This window comes from Copadichromis virginalis, linkage group LG7 (assembly GCF_057382275.1).
Source record: "Copadichromis virginalis isolate Kocher_CV1m ecotype Utaka linkage group LG7, C_Virginalis_male_GT1.1, whole genome shotgun sequence".
NCBI classification, from domain to species: Eukaryota; Metazoa; Chordata; class Actinopteri; order Cichliformes; family Cichlidae; genus Copadichromis; species Copadichromis virginalis.
This window is the reverse complement of record NC_140624.1, coordinates 48,736,087-48,761,761: the sequence shown is the minus strand read 5'-3', so window position 1 is coordinate 48,761,761 and position 25,675 is coordinate 48,736,087. Positions and strand designations below refer to the sequence as shown.

Sequence of the window (25,675 nt, the reverse complement as noted above, 5' to 3'; positions counted from 1 at the left end):
GACAAACCTAAAACGTTTTCACACATTTTAGCGTTTACCTTATCGTCTTGTCTGGCAATGACGCTGACCTCAATGGAAGCTGCTGATGCTGCAAACACAAGGTCCCTGGATGAAAGACAAAAAATAAAAACAATGAGACAAAGCTTCAATTTACCATGACCTTAACATCAAACAAAGCACAAAACTTTCAGGGCATAAACAATGAGTTTTAGCTTATAAGTAATCAGGCTTTCAGGTCACTGTTGGAGCAAATCTATCAGTTGGGATCAGTCTTACCAGTCCTCTACGTGACTGAGGAAGTAGTGGTGCTGACGCTCCGTACAGCTTCCAAAAACAAATTCACCAAAGTTCAGAAACTTTGGCTCCACTTTCTCATCCTTCTTCTGTAAAATAAATAAATAAATAAATAAATCTAGAGTAGAGAAGTGGCATACTTCAGTAGCACTGTAATTTATGTCAAAAATGTAAGCTGCAGAAAAAGAACCACAATATGCATACAGTAATTTATGTGCATTAACCTGTCAGCTAGTGACATCAAACTGTGTCTCAGGGTTGGGGGGGTTTTTTGTGCTAAATCTGCTTTCTGTTAAACAAATTTAAGGGGGATGAGTGGGCCTCAAGAGTCTTGGTATACAGACTGTAAAGCTGTCTAACACACATACAAGTTTGAGTTTTATAAATAAAACTGATTGGACATTAACACTGTTAAAATGCCTTAAGCTACCCATGGGAAACAGGTGCAGCAATTTATTGGAACATCTGCAAACAGAAATGGAAATACAGCATATAACAAACTTTGTACAATTTTAACAAGCTTGAAGGTTTACAGTTTGGTATTACCACCTTTATTCTTCATCACAGCCTGAACTCTCTGATGTAGTCTTTCTTGTAATTTCTTTAACCTCCTAGGACCTGGCGTCCACAATATGGACATCACATTTTGGGTTGTCTAGACCAAAATACTACATTTTGCTCTACAAGGGCCTGATATCCACTTACGAGGACATTATACTGCCACTGTTCTATTGAATTTTTAAACAAATATGCTCATATGTGGATCTCATTTTTCTCAGAAACAAAAAGTAAAAAAATAAAAATTTAAAAAATTAAAAAAATAAAAAAAAAAAAGAATCTGGTAATTCTTTGTTTTTACATTCATCAGGTGCCAATCATCCCAAATATCAAAGAGAAATTAAAAATGCATGCCATGGAAGAGTTCGGGTCTTAGGAGGTTAAGTAGTCGCTTAAAGGCCATTTAAAGCTCTTCTTTGGATGTTGGTTGCGTTTTGTTAAATTGTCTGTTAAGATGATTCCACACTGTTAATGGGCACTGAGGAGGTCAATCCATGACTGATACAGTGTTGCCTTTTTCAATTTACACAAACAAACATTCCTCTGAAAATGGTCAGATACAAGGACTGGACAGGAAAAAAAAAAAAATTGTGGAAAAGCAGCCAATGTCCAAAGAAAAACCTTGAAATACCTTCAGAGAGCCTGCATAACGCTTTCTCTGTCATTAAAAAAAAAAAAAAAAAAACTACAAGTGTAGCTGACTGGGAGCAAAATATGAAGAAATGACTGGTGACTCAATACTTTTGCACAGTAGTGTAAATATGAAAAGAAAGCACAAAAGCCCAATTATGGTCAAAGCACTGGTCACTGCATGCACAGCTGTGATGTCATCAGAGCACCAGAACTACATGCACTGAAACCCAAGGGAAGCCTAAGAAGTAAATAAATAAATATATCACAGATTCATAGGAATAAGCAAGTTTTTTGTTTTAAATCTTTGTTTCTACCATCTGGAAATCTATGTTCCTTCACAGATGTGTCATAGAAATGTCTCCACTGACTGACCTGCTTGCACTGACATGCCTCCAGACTGGTTGTGCCAGGCATACAGGAATACTGTATGCAAAAATGCTGTGAAGTTTCTTTTGGTACTCATGGCTGCCAATGGCAACCATTGAAAACAATCGACACTGTTATTCTTTGCTTTTTTTCTGTGGTCATTTTCTCTGCACTGAAACATTTCTGTATTAATCCCTGTTTAATTATTAAAACCTGTATAAAGCTCTGGAGGCATAAAACACTAATGATGAACAATTAGATATTCTGATGATCAGTTTGCTGGATCATTCCTGCTCTCTTTCACTTCATGTGGGGATGATGTGAATATTTATGAATAAAGATGACTGTGATCAAACGACTTGTAGATTTTCAGACTTAAAAGCAGCTCTAATGAATTCCTAACCATAATCTAAATGTATTTACTCCAAGCATAAATACACAAATATATTTGTAAACAATGTTTAAAAACTGCTGTGCATTTATATTTTAAGTATAAGTTGAATTGTTACAGTTTGAACCTGGATCATCTTTTTCACACACTTCACAGATCAATAACTAATCTGCTAGATACATGTGTTTAACTCTGTTACTTGCATTGTTATCACTGTCAAGTTACTGATAAATAAATAAATTTTAAAATTTACGTGATAAAACTTAGAAACGAAAGCAAGGAAAATTCAAGATGAAAATGTGGATAATAAATTTAACTCTCCATAACTGAGCTGCAGTGATGATTTTTTTCCCCCCCGATACCCATGAATGGTCTTAACTGAGCTTCATACTATGATCAGCAGTTCGACCGTAGAACCAGTCTGTTAAACCTGATAAACCCAGATAAAAATCAATCATAAAACGATGCCAGGCATACTTACAGGGAGTGAGATCAACACTAGCTCAGGGGGGGTCTCAAGTGAGCCATCTCCAGCAGCATATGCTACTGCAAACACATAGGTTTTCAGCCACAGCACATCCACAGCTGTGAGAGACAAATAGGAAAGAGAGACAAGACATTGGAACATCAACAAAACAGCAAGACTCAGCTCCTCCTTTTCCTATACAACTTGAAATATTTTATGGAATCACTGCAATCTATTACTAATCTATCACCACCAAGATAAAAACCTTAGTGTACGGACCATTTTCATAGTTTAATTTTATATACATAGGTATGGCTACCTTACCTTTTACAGTTTCGCCAGGGGTGAAGAACTGTGGACATGGGATAACTTTCTTTTCCTCCAGTCCCTTTAGAACAGAGGAGAAAAATCTGTTCCTGTAGCTTCCAAAGACTGTTAAGCAATTTGCTTTTAATTCAAAATTCTTCTTATTATAACTTACTGGTGTATATTGTGTGACTGTACCATCCATTTTTCCAGCTGCAACTTGCTTTCCCTTTGGACTCCAGCAAACTGTGGTAAACAAAGCAAGTAAACAACTACTGAACCACATCAGCGATATGGACTGCAGATAAATTTACCAATTATGTCAAGAGTGTCACTCACTGCAGGTAATTCCACTTGAAGAAGGCAGCCTGGCCTGCACATTGACACTGTCAGTAACATCCAAAATCATTATAGTGCCATCAGAGAGGCAGACAGCCAACACAGACACCTGCGCAGGATTCCACTTCAGGTCCTGCACTAAGACGTCAGGTGCTACAGCTGGCTGGTGCGATGCAAATGGTAGCTTCTGTAGTTTTCCCTGGAAAAGCAAGGAATGCAAATTAAAACAAATATCAGACAACATGATTACATTTACCAGACAAGGTGAAATTTGGCAACCGGTGTTCGACTGTGTTAACACATTAGGTAGACAGACTGAAATAACTACCTTGTTCATGAACGTGCGGACATCATAGAATGTGAGCAACAAGCCAGCTTCCTCAGACATGCCACACATGGACAGTGTGAGCTCATCACAACTGAGAGCCACGTGGTGCAAAATTAGTTCCACGGTCACTTCAGTCAGTGCTGGTATTCCTTTGACTAAAATAGGGAGGAAGATGTTAGTGGACAGTGAAACAGCAAAAATTATTAATGACATGAAACATGTGGTGTATCTGTCATGACAACATTGTTTTTAACCTGTCATCATTGCACTATTTAAAACTGCATGTGTATTCATACCTATTTCGTTGGAGTTGCCATCACCTTTATCAGCAGCCAGAATATCTCGAGTTAAGTACACCTTGAGAGTTCTGTCAAGCCCCACAAAAGTTAAGCCATATTTATTTGAGATGGCAAGGAGGCTGGATCTGTCTTTTGGCAAATCTTCGGTGGGGTCAAACACTCTGACTTTCTTCATCTGACGAAACTGAAAATCCTAAAACGAAAGGCAAACACTTTCATTTCATGGTGACCTGTTATGAACTGTTAACAACTGTGGGTCCACTTCGGTAAATGCAAACGCAGCGTCTTCGAGACAGAATAATACACACTTTAAATAAACATTGTTGACAAGACAGCTGGTGAGCCTGAAGGGTGATCTCAAAGCCAAAATGTTTGTAATGCCTCTCAATTAGAACTATGCTAACACGTTACCATATCGTGTTAGCAATCGGTGCAAGGCTTGTTGTAATGTTACAGCAATATATAAAACTTAAACAAAAAAAATGCAATGTGTGTTAGAACACGTTATTTTACAAATGCATAATTTAATAGGACGAATCCACCAAACACAGCGGCGTTTAACTTTACAAGCACAACATCACACCGGCTACGGTGCTAACCCTAAGTAGCGGGCTAAAATAAGGCATGAATAAAACTGCAGTAACTACTTTTAATTGAAACGCTTTTAAACCGCTGTGAAAGTCTTTAATGTTTTATCGTATCAAAATAGTCATTACAGTTCAGTAAATATCGTGAGGATAAGGATACCTAAACCAGAAAACATAACCCACGACAAGTGGCTTGTTTAGCTAGCCAGCTAGCTAAACTAGCCACTACATTAAGGGTGAACTGACACTGTAACTTACACATGCTAACCTGTGAAGTCAACTTTACCAGAGACATACCTTCATTTCCCTCTCAGGAGGGGAGTCCGCATCGTCACTCATTGTGAAATTTTGAGGGTTTTTCTTCCAAAAGACCTGCTGTGTTCGTTTATTTCTTGCTAGTATGTACCACAGAAAGTTTAGGTTAGCTACATCAGGACAACTAAACACACGCCGCGCGATTTCTCCGTTGAAAAAACAAAAACCAGCTAGGATGACGAGTAGATACCAGAGCAGCTTGAGAGAACACGAGCTCATACAGTCGAGTATGTTTAAGAGTTGCAATTAAAGGTTGAATTATCTAGATATAATTAAAGGTATATATTTTACCCTTTTAATAGTAAGTAAAAAAATGCATAAAAGTTGTGTTTTTGTGTGTGTGTGTGTATACAAAAACATAACTTTTATGCATTTTTTTACTTACTATTAAAAAGGTCCCACTTTTTACAGTAATAGAATAACATTTTTTCCACCAACAAAGTGATTTCCATGAGCCATTAACCCAAACTTATAAGTGTTGGCTAATAGTTAATCTATAATTCTACTGTTCGAAGCTTCAGCATAAATTATCTAAATGGACTGGTGGCTATCAGGGAATGGAATAAAAGCCAGCAAAGGAGAGCTCTGATTGTCCTTTGAGGATCCTGGAGAGCTATCCTTGAAGACTAGTTCAAGAATTTACAAGAGTTCAGGCTGTGTTCGAGGATAAAAGTAGTTATACCAAATACTGACTTTCAATCTTGTTAGAGTTGAACACATTCTTTCACCTCACATACCATATAATCATGCGTGTTTCAATAAACTGCTGCATCTTCAGTCTTTCTCATTTTCATAGCAAAATAAATTTTAAAAAATTGAAAGAATGAGGGGTAGCTTAATAAGAGTCCCCCCATACATATATTTATATATCATAGATGAAATGCTTAGGTTAATATGGTTGATTTGGATCGATCCAGTGTTGCCTGCAATTCTAAACCTGTGCCTTCATGAAATAAAACTGGCTGTATACTGTATGTTACATTCATCTTTGAAGGAACTCCAGTGACTCATCCAGCAAAATTTAACACCATTTTAATGACACAAGAATTTCACAGCTCGGTGGCACAGACAGTGAGAATTATTATTGTCACTAATTTGTCTTCTTTCTGCTGGAATCTCATTACTTACATGTTTGAAGCCATGCAGATCTACAATAAATCGCAACTTCCAGAGAAAAATATATTTCAAGTGCATCCTTTTGTAGGTACTTTGGCAAATGCAAAGAGAGACAAAAGACAGTATATGGTGAAGTAAGGACTTTTATTAGAAAGCAGATTTTTCTGTATTGCATTTAAAGAAATTGGGTACTCTTGGACTATACAACTTAAAACTGGTGATGGCAAATATGATGGGAATGAAAGGTAGATTACATCAAAAGTGGCAACTTGCATTTCTGTTGTATATATTATTGATGCTTGAGTCAGAAGGCGCATAAACATCTTTTTCATTTGAAACATAAAGCGGCATCAACACTGAAATTGTCCCATCCCAGTTTGCCTGATCCAAACCCAGCTGATAGTGAAGAACATTACCATGATCGGTGTAGGGTTGTTGTCCATCAAAGGGGGTTATCAACAAAACCTGGGCTCAGGACCACGTCCAGAACATGCTTACCAGAGCATGACAGATATGGTCCGTGTCCAGCTCTGTTTGCAAAGCACCAAAGTTTGACTCAGTCCTGGTTTTAAAGACACACACTTATAACCAAGAAGGCTGGAGATAACATCACCATGTCCCTCCACTCTGGAAAGGAAGCTAGCACAGACCGAAGCAAGCTGAAGAAAGACAAAGCAAACAGCAAGAGCACATAGCAAGTCATACCATATGTCCCGTAGTGCACTTTGGGTCTCGTTCCTATTCTGATTGTCAGCGCTCTGAACACATGGCTTTAAAAGTTGCATTTACTCCTCATTTGCCTAACACCCGGTTGCTCTCAGTGTTTTTCCTTTCACCTTTCCAAGTAGTTCTAAAGTGCTGGCGTTATGTACAAGGACACGTAAATACACAAACAAACCTTCAGTGCATTTTCTTCTGAGTGTGCTGAGCTGTGAACATACTGAACTGTGTACTTAGTCTCTGTATTCCACTCTTTGTCACTACTTTGCTGTCATTAATACAAGAAATTCAGCTTTATGCAAACATTCAGCGAAAGGCCAGGTTGTATAATAAAAAAATCCAGCCCTGCTCACCACAGGACACCTCGATCTTTGTTTACTAACAGTTGACAAGAGTTATTCAGCATAAAATACATGGTGCATAAAGATCAGAGGTTTCATTGGGTTGCGGTGAGTGTGCGAATGGCATGCATTTTATGGTACAAGTGTCTCTTTGCATATAAATGTATTGTTTTTCATGATGAGCCAGTCACTGGAACAAAAAACTACAGTGTCCGTGTGGGGGTGAGCAGAGCCCGATGCAAAGTGAGGAAGAAGTTATTTGCAACAAAATACCTTCTATTCAATAACCATCCAAGAAAAACAAAAAGTTTGATATAAATGAGAAACACGTCCGATACATGACATACATGTAACTGGACTTTTCTCTTTTGGCCACGTCAATCTTCGCAAGGGTTAGCCATGACATTCTCCGTTTATAGTGCAACATCGTTCATTTACCCTGCACAAGAAAAGGATCAAACCCCAAGCGGTCTTAAAGGATTATTGTTCTGTTTTGGGTTTTTTTGATGGCTTTGTTTTGCAGCGGGGCAGAAAAAGTGAATGAGCTGGTCAAAACCAGCGCGTGATAAGGAAATCGTGCGTAAAAAAAGAAAGATCCCCCCCCCCCTAAACAACAACAACAAAAGCCCGCCACACCTTAAATGTGACTAACTGATGAACAGGTTTGACTATACTTGACTATACTGCGAATGAGATTTCATTTGAATTTCTTCCAAGGGTGTTCAACCAGATTCCTTAAGAGCTGTGCTGTAAATATGTAATACTGGGCTGGTGAGCCAACATGATGGAAAACATAAAGCAAGAATGTAAGGTGAATAAATGACTATGTCATTAATATCATTTATTAGAATAAAAGATTACTAGTTTTTAATTTTAAACTCAAAAATGGCCAAAAAAAGTGTTATCTGGCTATATTTAGTAGATCCTTGGTCCTGTTTGCTTCTGAACACAAAGTAATGGCACACATCCACACCCACACATTCACAGTCTAAGGCACTGCTCCACACCCCTTTAATACTACAGTGGAACACATCCATGTTTCCCACCCGTTATTATTTACTGCTTTATTTTAATTGCAGCTGATTTCATATTCCCCATGCATTTAGTATCTCTGCGAAAGTCCTCCTATTCAAAAGGATCAAAGATTTATTTTACACAAAAACACACAGAGAGAAATATTAAATACAAAGAATATCACACTCATTGCCCAGTTTACTAACTGAGTAGAAAGGTTTCTCTCTATCTTTTTTTTTCTGAAGCTATAACAGCTACTTTCTATATTTTCCAAAATAAAGGCTACACATATTCATTTCTCAAGTCTGTTACTCTGACTGGCATAACCAGAAGTGATCAGACATTTAAGTGGCTCAAATAGACAACTGAATATTGTTTGTTTTTTACTGCGAGAAAAACCTGTAAGAATAATAAACATATGATATGAAGGTACAATTTGCAAAATCTCTGTGTTAAAAAAACATCAAACAGAGGGAAAAAAAGCCTGCACTGCATGTGAACCTTGCTCAGTTTTGCACATAACGATGTTCACTACACTGGAAGACCTGTTCGCAGTTTGAAAAATAAATAAATAAAAAAAATAAAAAAAATCACTATATCAATAAAGCTTTAGGTTTAAACACCACCCAGCCTCACAGTCGGTATTAATTTTATATTATGGCATATTTTGAAGAATTTACTATACTCAAATCAAAGCTTGGACCCTCACCACAGCAGTGCTACAGATTACATTCATCCATCATCCCAGCCATCGTGTCACAGTCTTGTTTTATCTATGGCAGATCGCACTTATTCCCAATGAAAATAAACGCGCTATGAACCTTTTTGTTACTACCTAGTGCAATCGTAACCCTGTGTTTCTTGTGCAGGGCCATCTTAAAACTTCCCCTAACAGACGCTGAAACAAGAGCAGAAACAGAGACTACTCTGGCCCCGCTCATGAAGTGGCATAGCATATATTTTGAGAATAGTATTAGTACTAAGCCCGGCAGTTCTTAAATTAACCTATCACAACCCACTTTCCCCCAAATGTTGGTGGCTTCTCTTTTACTTAAATGAACGGGCTTTTCTGTGCTTTCGTTTGCTGATAGGGGGGAAAAAAAGATACAGGGAAGATCTATGCATTGCACAATGAAGAAAGGCTGTGTGGCAAAAAACAGATATCAAAAGAAGAAATCAGGTATGACGAATGCAGGTTTAAAGTCCCTGTTGGACATTGCTTTGCTCCCCCCACCCCCCTTCCAAAACGTAGAAACAGTCATTGTCAGAGAGACTCGTTTCAGGTGTTGTCGTTACAGCCTCTCAATTAAAAAGGTCCACGTTACCTCCCTCAGCATCTCGGCTCTTTACCTTCTTTTGAGTGCAAATGCAATAAGCCAGCATAAATTGCTCGTATAAGTTTGATTCAATAATTTACCCACCCTCCCAAAGAAAAAAAGAACAAACAATAAAACAAACAAACAAACAGCCAGGTAGGAAGCAGGACTGCGTAGTATCGGTGCATATCACACCACCACCACAACATTACCGAGGTGGAACAGTGCTTCTCTCTAACATTCGTTCTTCTACTGCCCAGTGTAGTGCACTTCTTTACTACTCCATATATCCAGTCTCCTCTGCTCATGGGCACAGCACACTCTTTAGTTTAAAACAAACAAACAAAAAACAAATAAAACAACAACAACAAGAAATTCCAACTGTTACTGTGTAAATCCTGGGTCACAGCCGGATCAGTTCTAACATGCGTCAGACTGCGGTCAGGTCCAGCGGAAAACGGAGAGAGTCCTCTTTGAGCATTAATAGCGTATCTCGAGGCAACGGCAGCTGTTATCTTATTTCAATGCAGGTTTGTGGCTTTGTTGGCGTTTTTTTTTCCGAGAATTCTTTGTATCCACTGTTTGTATGAATGCATGCAAGCTCGGATTTTTTCTTTCTCTCTCTCTCTCTTTTTTTTAGTGCATGTTCATGTTCAAGTCTCTCTCTGTATCTCCACAAGAGAATGATTTTTACCCAGAGTTAAAAAGCACTGTTTTTATAGACCATGTATTCTGAATACATTGGCGCAGATATTCAAGGCTATTATCCACGGGTTAGGAAATATGTCTTATCTGTATGCATGTGTGGTTGGGGAGGAGTGGTCTGGAGCAGACACAGGCATCACATTGACAACCTAATTCAACATGTCATGGGCAAATATGCGCGAATAAACAACTCCATGTGATAGAGTTGTTTTTAGACTGTGGACTATAGACATGAGTGCTTAAAAAAATTTGATCATCTAAATGATGGGCCTATTTAATAGGGAGAAAACCGTTTTGTTTAATGGAGCTACTACAGTACATGGCCTTAAATTGCAAAACTGTTGTTGTTATACATTCATACACGTTCAAAATACAGTAAACTAACATAAAGGTCAACATTGCTCTTTCCAGATCTGTTTTCCCCAAGGTTACGCGGGTTAGTTTCTGATGCAGCTTTCCAAGAAAATGGAATCATTTTACAAATCAGTGTACCACACCGGCAAAGCAGCTGTTGCTTTTGTATTGCACTTGAATGATGAATCATTACAGCCATTTGTTCTGCTACCAGGCCTTTGTAATAATGCTGCGGATGCCAAAACACTGAGTACATACTGAGTGTACCAAGAAACGGGCGGAGCAGAAAGAGTCGACTTTCTCAAAGTGCTAATGCCATGCCTGTGTCTACTTCTAAGAACAGTGTTCTGCTTCCACTAGCGGCAATTATGGGAGCACGCAAGCACACGTGTGCGCATGCATGTGCGACAGATTCCTGTATAGTAAGATCAGTGAGTGCGGCTTCTTGTGCTGAGCGAAATTCCCGTTGAGGAAGCACAGAGGAGGAAGAGTGGCGGACGAGCTGTTGTAAAAGAGCAAGCAAAGAGAAGAGGCTGTCTCTCACAATGTAAGAGACAGCCTAAAAAGGACATTCACTGTCCGTTCACCCTCGCACCGTGTCCAAAATTTTCTGCTTCCTGCTCAGCCGGCGTGTCGCCACAGTTGCCTGCCTCGGCTCCTGGGATCGCCCCCAGTGATCTGTTTACACCCTCTAACCTAGCTTCATCCTCGTCTTCCTCCTGTTCCTCTTGGACTGCTCCTTCGCCTTCATCTTCAGCTTCTGCTCCAGCCGCCCCAGACCCGGGGCTGCCTTCTGTCAGGGGTGGGTGAGTCCTGAGAGGGTCCTTACGATCAGGATACAACCTTTGCTCTAAGGTCTTGAAGTCGGCCTCAAAAGTGAGGGGTAACCCTGACTGAGGGGCACCCAGCGTCAGACCCAGACCTATAGCAGCGCTCATGCCCATTCCTGCACGGTACACATCCATGCCATCGGGCAGCATGGACTTAATCTTGGGCAACCATCGCTTGCGGACCCGCCTCGCGTTTGTGCACATGTCAGCAGCAATCACATTCATTTCACTCTCCTTGAAGTTAGGGTTGAAATTTTGACAGTAGACTGTAAAAAAAGAAAGAAAGAATACAGCAAAAGTCAGCGTGGCACAAACTGCCCCTCTTTGAAACTTCCATTACTTCTATCAAGTATGACCTACGTTTGACAGCGTTGAGGACCCTGCTGTCCAGGGGTTTCCTGCTGGGATCACTAGTAGAAGAGCGAATGCCCGTCCCACAGCTATTGGCTAAAGTGTTTCTGCAGGGATGCAAAGTCAACACCAGGGGGCAGAGTCAGCAACAGGCACATACAGTAGATAAACATGGGAGCACACATAACAAACCGCATTGCACAACATGGCCACAGATGGAGTGTGAAAGTTGGTTTGTGACAACAGCAGTAGTGTTGGAGTCATACACAGAAGTCAAGCCTAAGAGTCGAAATACTTAAACAGTTTGTTCATTATTTGCACATTTCTCTGCTCACCTGTCAAAGAATGTGGCTAAGAGACGGCGGAGCAAGACTTTGTGTTTGATGCCGGCACATAGATGACAATTCATCAGCTGGCCTCGAGTCATGAACACTTGTGTACCTGTGTGGGAAACAAAGAAAAAAAAAATCTTGTGTGAAACACGCTGACATTACAGCATTTTCCTTTATCTTTGAAGGCCCTCCTCTCTGCTTCTTTTACCTTTTACTCCACTTTGAGGCCTTTTTCTACATTTGAAGTCAAAGTTTAAGGAGATCTTTAATGGACTTAAACAAAATGGAGTCAGAAATTAGAGAAGAGGAACAGACGGTGACAAAAGCAGCACACTATTAAATGACTCCGTTTTGCTTTCTTTCCAGCGTCATCCCTTCCTCAGCAGTGCATGAGCCCTTACACCAATCGAGTTTTGGATTATTCACCACGACTTGCGCATTATTGTGCTCAGCTCTCTGTGAATTACGCTGGGAAGTACTCAGATGTCGTTCTTTTGTCTGGAGAGATTCGGCACCAAATCGATTTAAGGTTTTCTGTCACGTTCCTTTGTGGAAGCTGTATTGCCTACACGGTGAGTTGTACCTGTTCTCTTTGAAGTGCCAAGAGCGTGATGTGGGAGCCAGACCAAAGAGTTCAATTTTTGTCTCATTGTACCAAAAAATAAAAAATAAATAAAAGAACTTTTCCCTCATACTCTCAGAGCTCTGTAAGGACCATTTGGCAAACTCCCGGCAGGCAGTCATATGCTTTTTACTCCAGAGTGACTTCTGTCTAGCTACTCTTCCATAAAGACTGATGATATCTGCAGAGATGGTTGGATGGGTGCAGAGATGGTCCTTCTGTCTCAGCCTTAAATCTCTGCAAAGAAACTTGCAGCTTTATTTTAGCACTTTCAGTCTGACAGACAGAGACGTGGCGCCGGCTTCCTGACCCTTGCCTGATCCGTGGATTAACATGGGTCAGATTATGTTTTCCCAAACAGCCTTTTAATTAGGAATATGAATTCAATTAAACGACACTGAGTTGTAAACATAATTTAACTAAACAGTCTTAATCAAATTTTTTTAGCACTTATGCATAGTCAAGTTGCTGTGAATGAGCAGTAATTCTCTGGTAGGAGTCTCATATCGGACAAAGAGGGCTGATTACATGCAGTTGACCCTTACATTCACTATGAATGAAGGTCACAGGGCTGTGGGTAAATTCTCTAATAGATGGTGCTCTTTGCCCAAGTCTCATTAAAAAGATTTCGGTAACTTTAAACTTTGACAATGAGCTCTCCATCCTTCTGAATTTATGACTTTCAATTCATTTAGTTAAATTCATTTTTAAATCCAATTTCGATATCTTCCAAACTCACTTGGTGTGTAAGCGAATCCTTGGAAATTCTGCAGGGGTAAGATGTTAGCATCTAAATGTGCTGTGAGTGACTTGTGATTGCTTTGTGCGTGCCTACCCGCCACCAGCTCCAGCTTCTCTCCAGGGTCCCCCTCAGTATAGAGCTTAGGATGGCAGCGGTAGCCTATCTGGCTTATGAGGCTTGCAGGCAGCGCCACAAGGTCCCTGCGGATCAGCACGCAGTTGCGGTTCTCCAAGGACAAGGGCATCGACGCCATCTCCGGCTTGTCTTGGACTAAAAAAAAAAGAGATAAAGAACCGAAATGCAAACTTTATTTAAAATCTCACATCACAAAAACACATTGGTATCCGTCACTTTACTGGAATAAAAACACCCTAAACAAAGTTGTTTTCCACGCCTACCCCTGTGTATCCACACCAAAATAGAAGCTATGAAATTTAATTAGTAAAGCAGGTTGGAGTAATCTCATACAAGTTTGTTGTGTTTCATGAATGTTTTGGAGCATTGCAGATGCATCCTAGACAAGTCACTGTGCAGCATCAGCATCTTTAGTTTTGGAGGGGGGGGGGACATATCCAGAGCTGAGTGTTGGGTTCTTATTCAAAAACTCTTTTTTTCACCCCAAAACCTCTAAGACAGCTTGTGAGTGTATACACATGCATACTCGTCCTGCACGCACACACACATGAAACAAAAAGAAATTAATCCAATAACTGCCACACGCATGCACATAGCGAAAGGTGTAGATTAATCAATTTGTATGTGCAGACACATCTGCGCGCGTGCACACACACACACACACACACACACACACACACACACACACACACACACACACACACAGGAAAGATGTGCATGGTTCTCAAATATCCTACAATGTCACCCTGGGGTGCTCTGACTGATTGCAGATAGAATGGATTTCATAAATATGTGAAACCCTAGAATTTGACAAACCTCCCTTTGAGCTGCAGGATGTGAAGAATGAAGGAGAGCGAAATCTGTGTGTATGTGTACTCATGTGTGAGTTTATCACTATCCATAGGTACCCCGTCGGTGTGTTTATGTGAATGCAAACCATTTACACCTGCATGTATTGAAAAAATCTACACCAGTGTAAAAAAATGTGGCAGAAAGCCATAATGAAAAGCGGTACGGTCCGGCTGCTGTAGCTGCGATAAGGAAGATGTCGTTGGTCACGAAGCACTTCAATCATAACTCCATAAAGCTATCTTTAAGCTGAAAGAACCCCCCCACACACACATGCACACACACAAACACACACACTGGAAGTACAACAACCTGCTTTTCAAAGATGCACAGGACACACGATGCATAAAAGATTAAATAAGGTAATTGGGATGAAATGAATGTGCATCAGGTTCTAGTTTTTTTGTTTTGTTTTTTTAATTTTTTGCACAACCTGTAACAGATAAGAGGTCTGGATAAACCCCACATTTAGTTTCTCCAATTCCTCTCAAGTTTTACTTTGAGATCGCTCTGTTATCAAATTAATTTCCTCCATATGAGCCGAGGGCAGCTGAGAAAGTAATGCACCAAATCAGACTTGACATGACTACAAATTTAAAGTTGCCATTGAGACTTTATCAGAGTCCTGGACTTTGATAGTATGTGCTTTAAGGATCGAAGTGCTGTAAAATCAGGGGGTGTGTTGTAAGCACAGCTCCTTATGGCATGCCACTGTTGTTTCATATACTAATAAGCATTGTTAAGGACTTTAGAAACATCTAACACAATACTCACTCCCGTAGGGATTGGCTGAACGTCCATAAAGATGACTGTAGGTCTCCTCTGTGATCCCATCGTAGGGCTCCTCCTCAAACTCCTCATCCTCGTTCTGGTAGGACGTGGGACTGTCGGTTGTGGGCAGACTGGAAGCTCCGGGGCTGGACCTGTCACCGCCGGCTGCTCCTCCTCCTCCAGCTCCACTGCCACTAGTCCCCTGGAGGCTGAAAGCAGGCATACCAGGGATAGGGGTCCCTCCAGCTGTTGTGTAGAACAGCGGCCCGGCCCTCACCAGTCTACTTCCAAGCTCTGAAGGCGAAGTCTTACTTGGCGTTGAAGGTACAGTCAGGGGCAAGGGCTCACCTCCTTCAATTTTAATCTTACGCTGCGGTATGAGCAGAGTCGAAGACCATCCCGGGGTCCCTAGAAGGGCAGCCACTGCCAGGCCGTTGCCATTATTACAAGGACTCTGTGGCTCAGATACCGTTTCTTCTAAGGACCCCATTGTCTGCGAGTCACAGTGAGGTGAGTTTGCCTTAAACATTAGGTCCATGCCTTTTTCAACTATATGCTGAATTTGGAGGTAGCCAGCTGTGTACATGACCACCAGCTGTTCACTAGCTGCCATTGTTAGCTTCCCTGTGTAGCAGAAAGTGAGGATCTGCTCAAAGCAAGCAGGTGTGACTGAGGAAGGCAACTCAAACTGGGTCTTGGTGGAGCTGCTGAAGAGGTCACGAAAGTAGAGGCTGCTGGCGGCCAAAACAGCCCGGTGGGCTTTGAAAGCCTGGCCTGGTTGAGGGAAAAAGAAGTTGAGAACATTGACGAAGACAGTTAGCACTTTGTACAAGTTAATCTGTGATTAACAGAGCAACATTAACATTTTTCTGCCAACTGACCTTTAACCAGTATGGATACATCACAGTAGTGTCCCAGCAAGCGCTGCTCATTAAGGGAACCCAGAACTGTAGCTCCAAAGTTTGGGATCTCCACATGGAGCAGCTGGGACATGATGGCCACAGAGTGGAAGGAAGATGGGGCTTCAGATATTCACTGCAGACTCTGCCGCCGAGAGAGGCATCTGTAATAACAAAGCGGAAGGAATCCAAAAAAAAAGGTATGGTAAATGCGTTGGAGAGGAGAAAGGCACTGACAAATGAAGGAGCAAAAAGCAAACGCGTGAAAGATGAAAAGACATGCCAGAGGGAGGCAGAGGGGCGAGAAGAGAGAGATAGATCCTCTCAGGTTGTTTCTCTCTCTTAGAAAAAGCAAAGAGTAAGAATGAAAATAGAGTTGCGATGAAGTGAGAACACGCATACAGTTGAGGGAGAAGTGAGAGGTGTGCGAAAGAAAGATGGATATGCAGAGATAGTGGGTGAGAGAGTCGAGGCAGGAGAGAGAAAGGAGGAGTCACTCCACAGAAAAAAAGAAAAAAAAAACACGAACACAATGCTGCGCCTACTGTGCATAGAAGGTTGTGAAATACCTTTAGGCTATGTTGTTTTACATTACTTAAATTCCAAGAACCTTGCACTCCTTCCATGTATTGCTCTTAATGCATCCAGAACAATTTACCCACAGCATGGACTTTGACAGCCTGTACGCCTTAACTTTTCTCAGAAATAAACCCCACACTGAATGCAACCTGTTTTTCATGTCATAGATTTTCCTGGATTTCGCTGACACCGTGGCAGTTGTTCTCTTTCTCAGATCTAGCTAGACAACAATCCAAAGAAAGACAACTTTAAAAAACAAAACAAATAAAAAGTCCTTTTCAGTAACACTCTCCAGATATATTTGCACCTTCATTCCAGCCCTGAACCTTTTAGAATTGCCTTTGTCTTCCCACCAACCCACACATACGTACATATACGCACTAGTTTCATTATTGAGCAATGCTGCAGAACAGTTTCCAGGAATACAAACTGAAAAAGATGTCACCGCCTCTCTCTCTCTCTCTCACACACACACACACACTCTCCCACTTCATGCACTCCATACAGAAAGGCATGCACTGTGGCTTACTTACATAAAAGCCTGCATGCATGAAGACACACACGCACATGCAGTAAAAGCTGCACAGGGAAATTACTGTGTACTCTGGCACGCAAGCACTCACCTGGAGAAACAAGAACATGCCTTTTCCTCTGCTAACAGTCTCTCACACATGCACAAATGCACAAAAAGAGTGCTCACTCTGTTATCCCAGACAGTTCTGACCTGAGTAAGCCAGTCTTCTGGTTAAAGCACACCATGGAGCCTTGACACACACACACACACACACACAAAACACGCCAGCAGCAGTCAGGACCAGGACAGAAGAGGAGCAGTTAAGAGACGGAGGGAGAGCACTCAGATGTACTCCGTCTGGTCGACTCTTTCTCTCACTTAAAGTGTCATTCCTAGTGACTCAAAGATGATTCTCTCTGCTGACTGACTTTTCTCTGTCTGTTTTCTCTCAGCCTATCTACAATCTCTATACCCTCCAAAGCCCTATTCTCCCTGCTAACTGTCTGCTCTAGCACTGTCTCAAAGCCTCCCTCTGCCTCGTCATTATCTCGCTCTCTCTCTGTGTTTCTCTCCCCCTCTCCCTGTTCTCCAAGGGTTGAATTCAACAAGTGCCGCTGTAGATAGGGGGAGTGTGTGAGTGAGAGAGAGAGAGAGGGGGGGAGTGAGAAAGACAATGGGGGGGGGAGAGAAAGAGAGGCCAGAGCAGAGCAGAACCGAGCAGAGCAGAGCGAATCAATGATGAAAGGAGTGGGAGGCTCAGTGTGTGCGCAAGCGCACGCCCGTGCATGTGTCTGCGCGCGTGTGTCTGATCAATGCAGTATCTATACGTCGCAGGGAGTGGGAGGGAGAGAAAAACACAGGCTACAGTTACAGACGGAGACAGAGACTGGGCAGAGCTAAAGAGAATCAAGGGAGGGAGGGCGGGAAGGGAGAGTTGAGACAGAGAGAAAGTCATTTGAGGACAGTACGAGTAGAGAAAGACAATTAGGTTGAAGCAACTTCTGCTACTTGGACACAGACATGTATATACAGTCTAACAGAATGAGGGGGAGAATGACTAAGACGAAAAAAAAAGAGAAATGAGAAGCACATACAGGGGTCACATCCACCATTAATTAAGGAGACATCGAATAGCGAAACTTGTGAGCGCCCAGTTTGACGCAAGTCTGGAAAGAATGCGTCACATCTCAGTAAAGCAGAGCTTTATTAAACCCGAACTATAGCGTGCACAATGCAGTGAACCTTAAATCCTTCTAAATGTAGAACTGAAAAGATTGATCGAAAAACAATCACCAGTGTCAGGGTATCCCATTATTCGTACCATCTTTGTAAGACAATAGTTTAAAAAAAAAAGGAAAAGAAAAGAGAGGCTTTACTTTTGAGCAAGTGTTGTGTATTTTCTCTGAATCATGCAAGGACATCTCTGCCAAACACCTACACATAAACAGAGAGAAGTGCTGTCTTCACGCAAGACTATTTTGTATTTCTACATGAATTGATGAATTAAATGATTAATTTACGCCTCCGCTTCGGTGGCTCGGCTTGTTCAGGTGACATTTCTCTGCTTTCTCTTGGGTACTTTTTTTGGCCAGCCCATAGAACGCTTCCCTAAATGTTACTTGATCTGGATGAAGGAGGACAGGAGCCAGATGTCACTGCCTGCGACAGGACAACCGCTAAAAGAAGGACAACAGCTACCAGAGAGGATAAGTTCCAGAAAGATGTGTGTGGGAGGGTATAAATGCATAACGGATGAGTAGGAAAATGGGTTGTTGTTTTTTTTACAGTATGTGTGTGCATATAAACACACGCACACGAACGAATGCTGTGTAATTTTTACATGTCAGAGTAAAAAATTATAAAAACAACAAATAACACTAAGGAGACGGCTTTCTCGGAGTGCCGTGCTGTGTTATAGGTGACGAGACATGAAGACATCCTTTCAGCGCATGTCGCTTATCTTAAAGAAAAAAACAAAACAAAAAAACATCAAGCTGATGCTGAGGTTTTCTGAAAGTGAGCACGTCTCTCTCCCCCCCTACAAAAACTATCAAGGCACATTGTGCTCAATTCTTTGCCAAAGAAACCTCAAGTGGAGAAAGTTGCGCTAAACTGAGCAAACTTTTACTCTTCAGTTGCAGCGGAAATATGAAAGGGAGGATATCACAAAGCGTTGAATGCAGTGAGTCAGACTTTGGTTTACAGAGCTTTGGCCCAGCAGTGCGATATCTGCACGGCACATACAGGCACACATGAGTGAGCACACACAAAAAAAGCACAGTGAAACGCAGGAGAAACAAATCTGCAAACACTCTCCTGCTTTCTTACACACACACACACACACACACACACACACACACACACACACACACACACACACACACACACACACACACACACACACACACACAGGTAATCTCCCTGTGCACACTCAGCAATACACATTCTGTTTGTTTGTCTGTCTGTCCCTCTGTGAACCTGCTAGACTGCTTGTCCACCGGCCCATCCATCCACCGGTTATTGTAACTACTGTGTCCTTACATCGCCTCTTGCGTCCCCCCCGCATCCCCACCGCCCTTCTTTCTCTTCTCTATCCTTCCCGCCCTGCATACCACGTACCCACTGTCTCTCTGCCAATTAATGCACACAGGGCTGCATTGCAGTGAGGTTGGCGCGTGCCACGGCAGCAAGCACAGTACAGAGTCTACAGACATGCATGTACGTGCCAGCCAGGCAGAGCGGGATGGAGAGGAGGGGGTGAGAGTGAGGGAAAAGAGGAAGAGGGAGGGCGGGTAAGTGGGTGGGTGAGTATGGGGAGGGGGGCGAGAGAGTGAGCGGAGAATATGTTGAGTCAGGCAGACAGGACGGTGGAGTGCCACACTGCACATATACGCAGCCGCATGTCTGTGAAAATGTATGCACGAATGAATATGAAACAAAAGGCACGGCACACATACATGTGCATCATGACAGCCCATAAGTATGCAGAAATGCAAATGCGCACACGCACACACACGCACTCGCACACAAACATGCATGCAAATTCCAACCTCCTTATGGCTGCTTTATATATAGACTTTGCACATCACTGATGAAAAAAATATAAGGCACCGACTCCCTCAACTTGTTTGCCAAACGAGTCACTATGTGTGTGTGTGTGTTTCTCCGTACATTGTGTCCTCATTTGCTACCGTATGTTTGCATTTCCATGTCAAAGTTTCCTGCATACCAAGGCGTGTTTTTATAGTCATCATAATATATCCGACTGTGACTTTTGGCACTTCATATCAGGCGCATGTGTGTGTCTGTGTGTGTGCGTGTGAGGCACAGTTTGTGAGTTTAGATATGAGATTCGAATGCTGTTCTGATGGCGCTTGTCTGTTTTTTGTTGGAATGTGTTACATCCATTTTAATCAAGAATTCATACCTACGCACAGTGTTATTAACTGTAGCAGCAGGTCCAGGCATATTTGAATAATATGAAGAAATGAGACGATTCGCCAGATGGCAAACAAACACACACACACGCCGATTTTAACTACTACTTATACTAGAGCTCTCTACCAAATGACAATGCTGTAAGATTCAAACCTTAAACCATCAAAGTCACAAACAACCCTGAATGCACTAACCCTTTATTACTTTGTGGAACAGTTTAAGCTTAAAGTGAAGTTGGTTCACATGATGCAAGTCACAAAAATCCTCACTTAAATACGTTAGCCGGCATCATCGTCAAGGCACAGAGAAGTAATACCATTGCTAAACATGTTTTTGGAAGTAAAGAAATTCATTAAAAAAAAAAAAAAAAAAGGAAACTCAAATCAAAAATTTGAAACGAGCCGAGGAGGAGCACATCCGTCCTCCATTGCTTATGTTGCCACTATACAATCTCAATATGAACAGTCCCCTCGTTATAAATATTCAGATCCTGCAGTTGTTCTCATGTTTAAAGTGTACCAGACAACAGATTCTATCCACGTTGAGACAGCAACGCTCCCTGGCAACAGTTCTACCAATCGAGAATGAGCGGGTGTCTGCCTGAGTCTGTCTGAGTATCATTATGGGATGTCGAGAGAAATAGAGAGAGGAAGAGAGAGGCTGCTTATCACTGCTTATAATGCAACATCATTCTCTGTGTACAGACCCCGCTGGGTGAAGTTGTCTGCACATAGTCAGGATCAAAATCATCTTTTCTTAAAAAGAAGAAGAAAAGAAAATCTCCCCATGATTCATGTAGTTACGTAACAAAGAGACAAATATGAAATGATTTGTTGTGGGCTGAATATTGTCTGGTATCTTTCCACTTGTACTCACTCAATATGCACTAATAACGTAACTTGTGGTCTGACGAAGGAGAAAATAGCAGTGAATTCCAGTTTTTAACTGCAATGTTGTCTGCACAGAAATGATAGTGTGAAGCAAAAAGTCCCACAGAACAAGCCATATGAGGGTGGGATGATGTAAACAAATGTAACATATCACAATTGTTTGGTCAAATTAAATATTAAAAAGTACTTTTTCGCACTTTGCTTTTTAATAATCATTGTTTTGTTTTTTGGTTGGATGATTTTGTATTCAAAGTAAAGTCCCTTTTACACTGGATTTGCTGAACACTACCATGACGGGAAGAATTTGAAGTATACACACATTTTGTCACTTACAGTAAAGATGCACTAATGTGTCTAAAAAGAGAAAAATAAATCTAATAACTGTTATCATTACTAGATTTAGTGACAGACAGACTATTCATTTGGTCCCCTATCCCTACTCACAGCATTGCTTTGACAAAAGCAGTCATTTATTTTGGTCTGCTAAAGGCCTAGAGACCAGTTGGCAACCATCTGCCAACTGGTCATGAGGGAGATATGTGTACTCTCCAACCAGTTGGTGGGTGGTTGCTGGAATTTGATGGTAGTTGCTCTGAAACTTATTGCTAAAGCCCCAGTGATGCCAAGAGATATGTCACTGGGAACAATGTGTATTTCTTGACCAGTTGCTGGTTGTTGTGGTACATGGTGCTGCTTATAATTATTTTATTTGCTAGCACACTGCTGCGGTTGCCAGTGAAAGATGCCGACATGTCAGTAAACACTCTGCAACTACTCTCCAAGTGGCAAAGAAACATTTTCCTTCAAATTAAAAGTTGTGCCTTTCGAAAATCCACATCGCACTTTAAAGTTGCACTGCTGCTCATCTAGTAGTTAGCAAGTGTCTGCAGACAAATCGATGTCTTCCATGCAAACGGCAATCTGCTAATGATCTTAGCAGTCAAAACCAGGTCTTTGGTCCAGCACCCAGTTTTCGATTTCATCTAGCAACAGCCAGCAACTTTCAGCAACTGGTTGGTACATTTTACACATTTTTCCCCAGCACCTGGAGGTTGCCAGAGAGTTGCCAACCAGTTTCTAAGCCTGTGTAAGTGAGGCCTTAATTAGCTAAAATCTTTCCGCCATCTTTCCACCACAATGCAGACATTTAATGGGATGGTAGAGACCAAATTCAAAGCAAAAAGGTGAGACTATTCTGAATCTTCTGGGGTTTTGGAAACACAAATATATGCTGACAACTGCTGTCAAAAAGATCAGAGCCAATGCAAAGCAGCTGGAGCTGGACTGAACAACAGGAGTTCTAGGTAATGAGGTGTGTTCAAAAATTTTCACATATGGCTCTAACTGTCAGTTGTTTAGACTAGAGGTTTTAGAAAAAAACATACTGCCCAAAGGGTTGTTGTGGCTAGCATTTGTTGAAAAATTAAGTACGGGTAAAATCGGTAAGAGAGACAAAATGAAAGCATCTACGGATCAAGCCTGCCAACTGCATTCCCGGCTGCTACTGTATTTAGTAGATACTGTTTACTCTCTTCCAGAGTCTAACAGCTAAAGGGTCAATTATGATAAGTACAACTCCATCCATTATAATCGACTCTCATCAAGGGAGGTAAACACGAACACGGACACACCTTCGCAGAAATGTACATATCTTAATCATGTGCACCGCTTCAGGGGAAGATGCCAGCGATGAATGAAGTTAATGCTTACATTTCCCAGTGGTTGAGCACAGTATTAAGGAAAAAGCTTTGACAAATAACTCCTGTAACAGGGGGGGGGATACCTGTAAGTTTAGCCTGTAGTCGCTGTGATAACCAGACAGACTGAGGGAAAGAAAGACAGAGAGAGAATATACAGTATCTGTGTGTGTGTGTGTGTGTGTGTGTAATCCTCCTGAGGCAAAGGCATTGCTAATGGACTCCAAGTGGCTGTGGGAGGTAAACAAACAAACAGTAGCAGTGGCTACTACATCACACCAAACTCTGGTGACTAGCACACTAGACCGGCTGTGTATACCAAACATCAACCCACATACCCTTGAATATACATGACTGCATGGACTGCTTATAGATATATAAAGGAGTGCTTGAAAGATAAATATGGCAGACTGACGGGTACATAACGGCGTTTTAGGTTAAGAGATGATAAAAGGCCGGGGGGTGAGGGGATAAATGAATAAAAGGGGAGAGGAAAGAGAGAGAGAGGGAGAGATAGAGCGAGTGTGTGAAAGATGCAAATAGAAAAGAACAAGAGAGAAGTTGACAAAGCACAGTCACAGGGAAAGAGAGGAATAGGGAAATGAGCTAAACTGACAGAAATGTAAAGCTTGAAAAGAGAATGTGTTCGAGTTGACAAGAAAACTGCAGAATACTTGAAAAGGCATACGAAAAGTTAAAAGTTGGAAAAAAAGCAGCAGACTTGATCATCTGTAATATTAATATTCCCATTTAAACTGTGACAGCCATAAAGCAGACTTAGCATATTGTGTAATCTCATTTCATGCGCTTTGGTCCCCGATTTTTCCAAGCAGGGCAACAGACAAAGCCAGGCCATATGGATAAACTGTCACTTTGTTCCAATCCAAAGAGATCCGACCTTCGCTCAACATTACTCACTCTAAAATGTCAGCTTCACGGTATAAGCTTCCCAGACTGTCATTTTCTAGCAAGGTAAATCCTTAAATGACAAAGAAAGGGAAGAAAAAGAGGCAGGTTGGATTTTTTTCCAGTTAGAATAAACTCATATTAGACAACCACAGGAGCCCGCGGGCCGTTCCAGTTTAGAGCAACATATAAGTGTGACGTTAGTGTGCTAAGGAAACTATATTCACGCAAGACGGAGATATTTTGACCAAATACTGACACAAGACCAAAAATTCCCCCAATTTCCAACTTAAAAGGAAGCTACGTAAGCAGCACAGGAAGAAAGTAGGGAAGAGAGAGAGACAGTGAGGGCGACAAAGCAAGAAATGATTCAGTGTGAGATTGTTAAGTCACAACACTTGAATGTGTAAACGCTAGGATAGAGTATACTGCGCTTATGACTATCATGTGATATCTCTGTCTTTGGGATAGAAACCCTTTACATTGGGAGTGGTTTGCAGCTGCAGTGTGTGACTGTTGGGACTGTTTTCTATGAGCCCGAGGGACGTCATGTCACACTGGCACAGACTGATCTCCTGCCAACAAAGTGTCTGTTTTGATGGGCTCAGGCAGATTTTTTTTTTCCTTCTCCTGTCTTGTTTGGTGATTTCATCGATTGCCAAGACGTTGCAGGAAAAATGTCAATGGACAGAGAACAAAGTGACTTTGGTGTCAACCGTGGAATGCAAATCATCTCCAATTACAGCTTAAAAACGCCATTAGAGACAATCGGACAATTACTGCTCAGAAAAACAGTTTTTTTTCTTTGATTGAAGGAAGGGTAATCTGACTTTTTGGGGAAGCAATAAGTCTAAGTTTATAAAGTTATAACTCTAAAGTTAGTTTTCACATGAAGGGAGGACCTGTTGCTGGGCAGCTACCACACCGAGGTCCACAAAGGTCTACGAGTGAGTAAAAACACAATTACTTTTAGCTAAGTATTCCTAAAACTTGCAATATCTGTGGATGGCTTAGTCTGGCTTTATCAGTGAAGCAGCAGATTGAAAAATACATTTTTTTTTCAGCGTATCAAGGTAGATGCGTGTGTTGCTGCTCAAGCTCACAGAAGTGAATACCAAATAAAAGAAACACAATTTGTCCTTGGCCTCGCAATAGGGATGTTGTAGCCCTGCCATGTGACTCTGCTTTGACAAGGACATCAGTTCACTCTCGGGACAAGCGTTTGTGGCATCTCTAATGTGCTCATTTACAAACTATAACTGTGCCATGGCAGGGAGTGTACTGGCTGAAGGAGCTAATTGGTTTTATAGCTGATCCCTGCATCGAGAGCGCTTTGATACCGTAATTTATTCTTACAAGTGCAATTACAAATCAGGTTTGCCACCGTTGCTGTGCTAGCACTTCTGGCTACAAGGCACCAGATAATTGAGTACACTGGATTTATGCAATTGCCCTTAAGTTAGTTAAAAACGGCAGCACCATCCCCCTCTGGAGCATGTGAGGTTATTGAGTTTTTTCTTTTGTTGTCAAGCTGACCAAAAGACTTGTGGTTATTGACATACTGCCTGAGGATAGCTTCGGTATTTCCTCATATATCCCGAAATTCCGAAAGTTCTACTTTAGAGGTGGCATGGGAACAATTTTTATAGGCCAATACACATTTAGTATTCAA

General features: G+C 41.5%; 2 protein-coding genes across 11 annotated transcripts in view; both read right to left on the bottom strand.

Moving 5' to 3' along the window:
• nup214 (nucleoporin 214) overlaps positions 1–5,043 on the bottom strand; it is a 32,379-nt gene extending 27,336 nt beyond the window's left edge. For all 8 annotated transcript variants that reach the window (XM_085463860.1, XM_085463864.1, XM_085463862.1 and 5 more), the window contains exons 1-9: positions 4,865–5,043; positions 3,978–4,173; positions 3,682–3,836; positions 3,354–3,552; positions 3,190–3,260; positions 3,033–3,096; positions 2,724–2,827; positions 277–383; positions 39–105 (exon numbers count right to left, since the gene is read on the bottom strand). In XM_085463860.1, coding sequence (XP_085319986.1) covers positions 39–105; positions 277–383; positions 2,724–2,827; positions 3,033–3,096; positions 3,190–3,260; positions 3,354–3,552; positions 3,682–3,836; positions 3,978–4,173; positions 4,865–4,906 — 1,005 coding nt within the window. In that variant the 5' untranslated portion in view covers positions 4,907–5,043. The remainder of the gene's footprint in view (positions 1–38; positions 106–276; positions 384–2,723; positions 2,828–3,032; positions 3,097–3,189; positions 3,261–3,353; positions 3,553–3,681; positions 3,837–3,977; positions 4,174–4,864) is intronic.
• Positions 5,044–6,123: 1,080 nt separating this feature from the next.
• The window catches only part of nacc2 (NACC family member 2), a 33,724-nt gene continuing 14,172 nt past the window's right edge, over positions 6,124–25,675 (bottom strand). Inside the window, exons 1-7 of one of the 3 annotated variants that reach the window (XM_085463853.1) lie at positions 17,182–17,679; positions 15,962–16,143; positions 15,084–15,854; positions 13,419–13,595; positions 11,965–12,070; positions 11,639–11,736; positions 6,124–11,544 (exon numbers count right to left, since the gene is read on the bottom strand). In XM_085463853.1, the coding sequence (XP_085319979.1) occupies positions 11,021–11,544; positions 11,639–11,736; positions 11,965–12,070; positions 13,419–13,595; positions 15,084–15,854; positions 15,962–16,073 (1,788 nt within the window). In that variant the 5' untranslated portion in view covers positions 16,074–16,143; positions 17,182–17,679 and the 3' untranslated portion in view covers positions 6,124–11,020. The other 2 variants (XM_085463854.1, XM_085463852.1) reach the window with 2 other exon arrangements.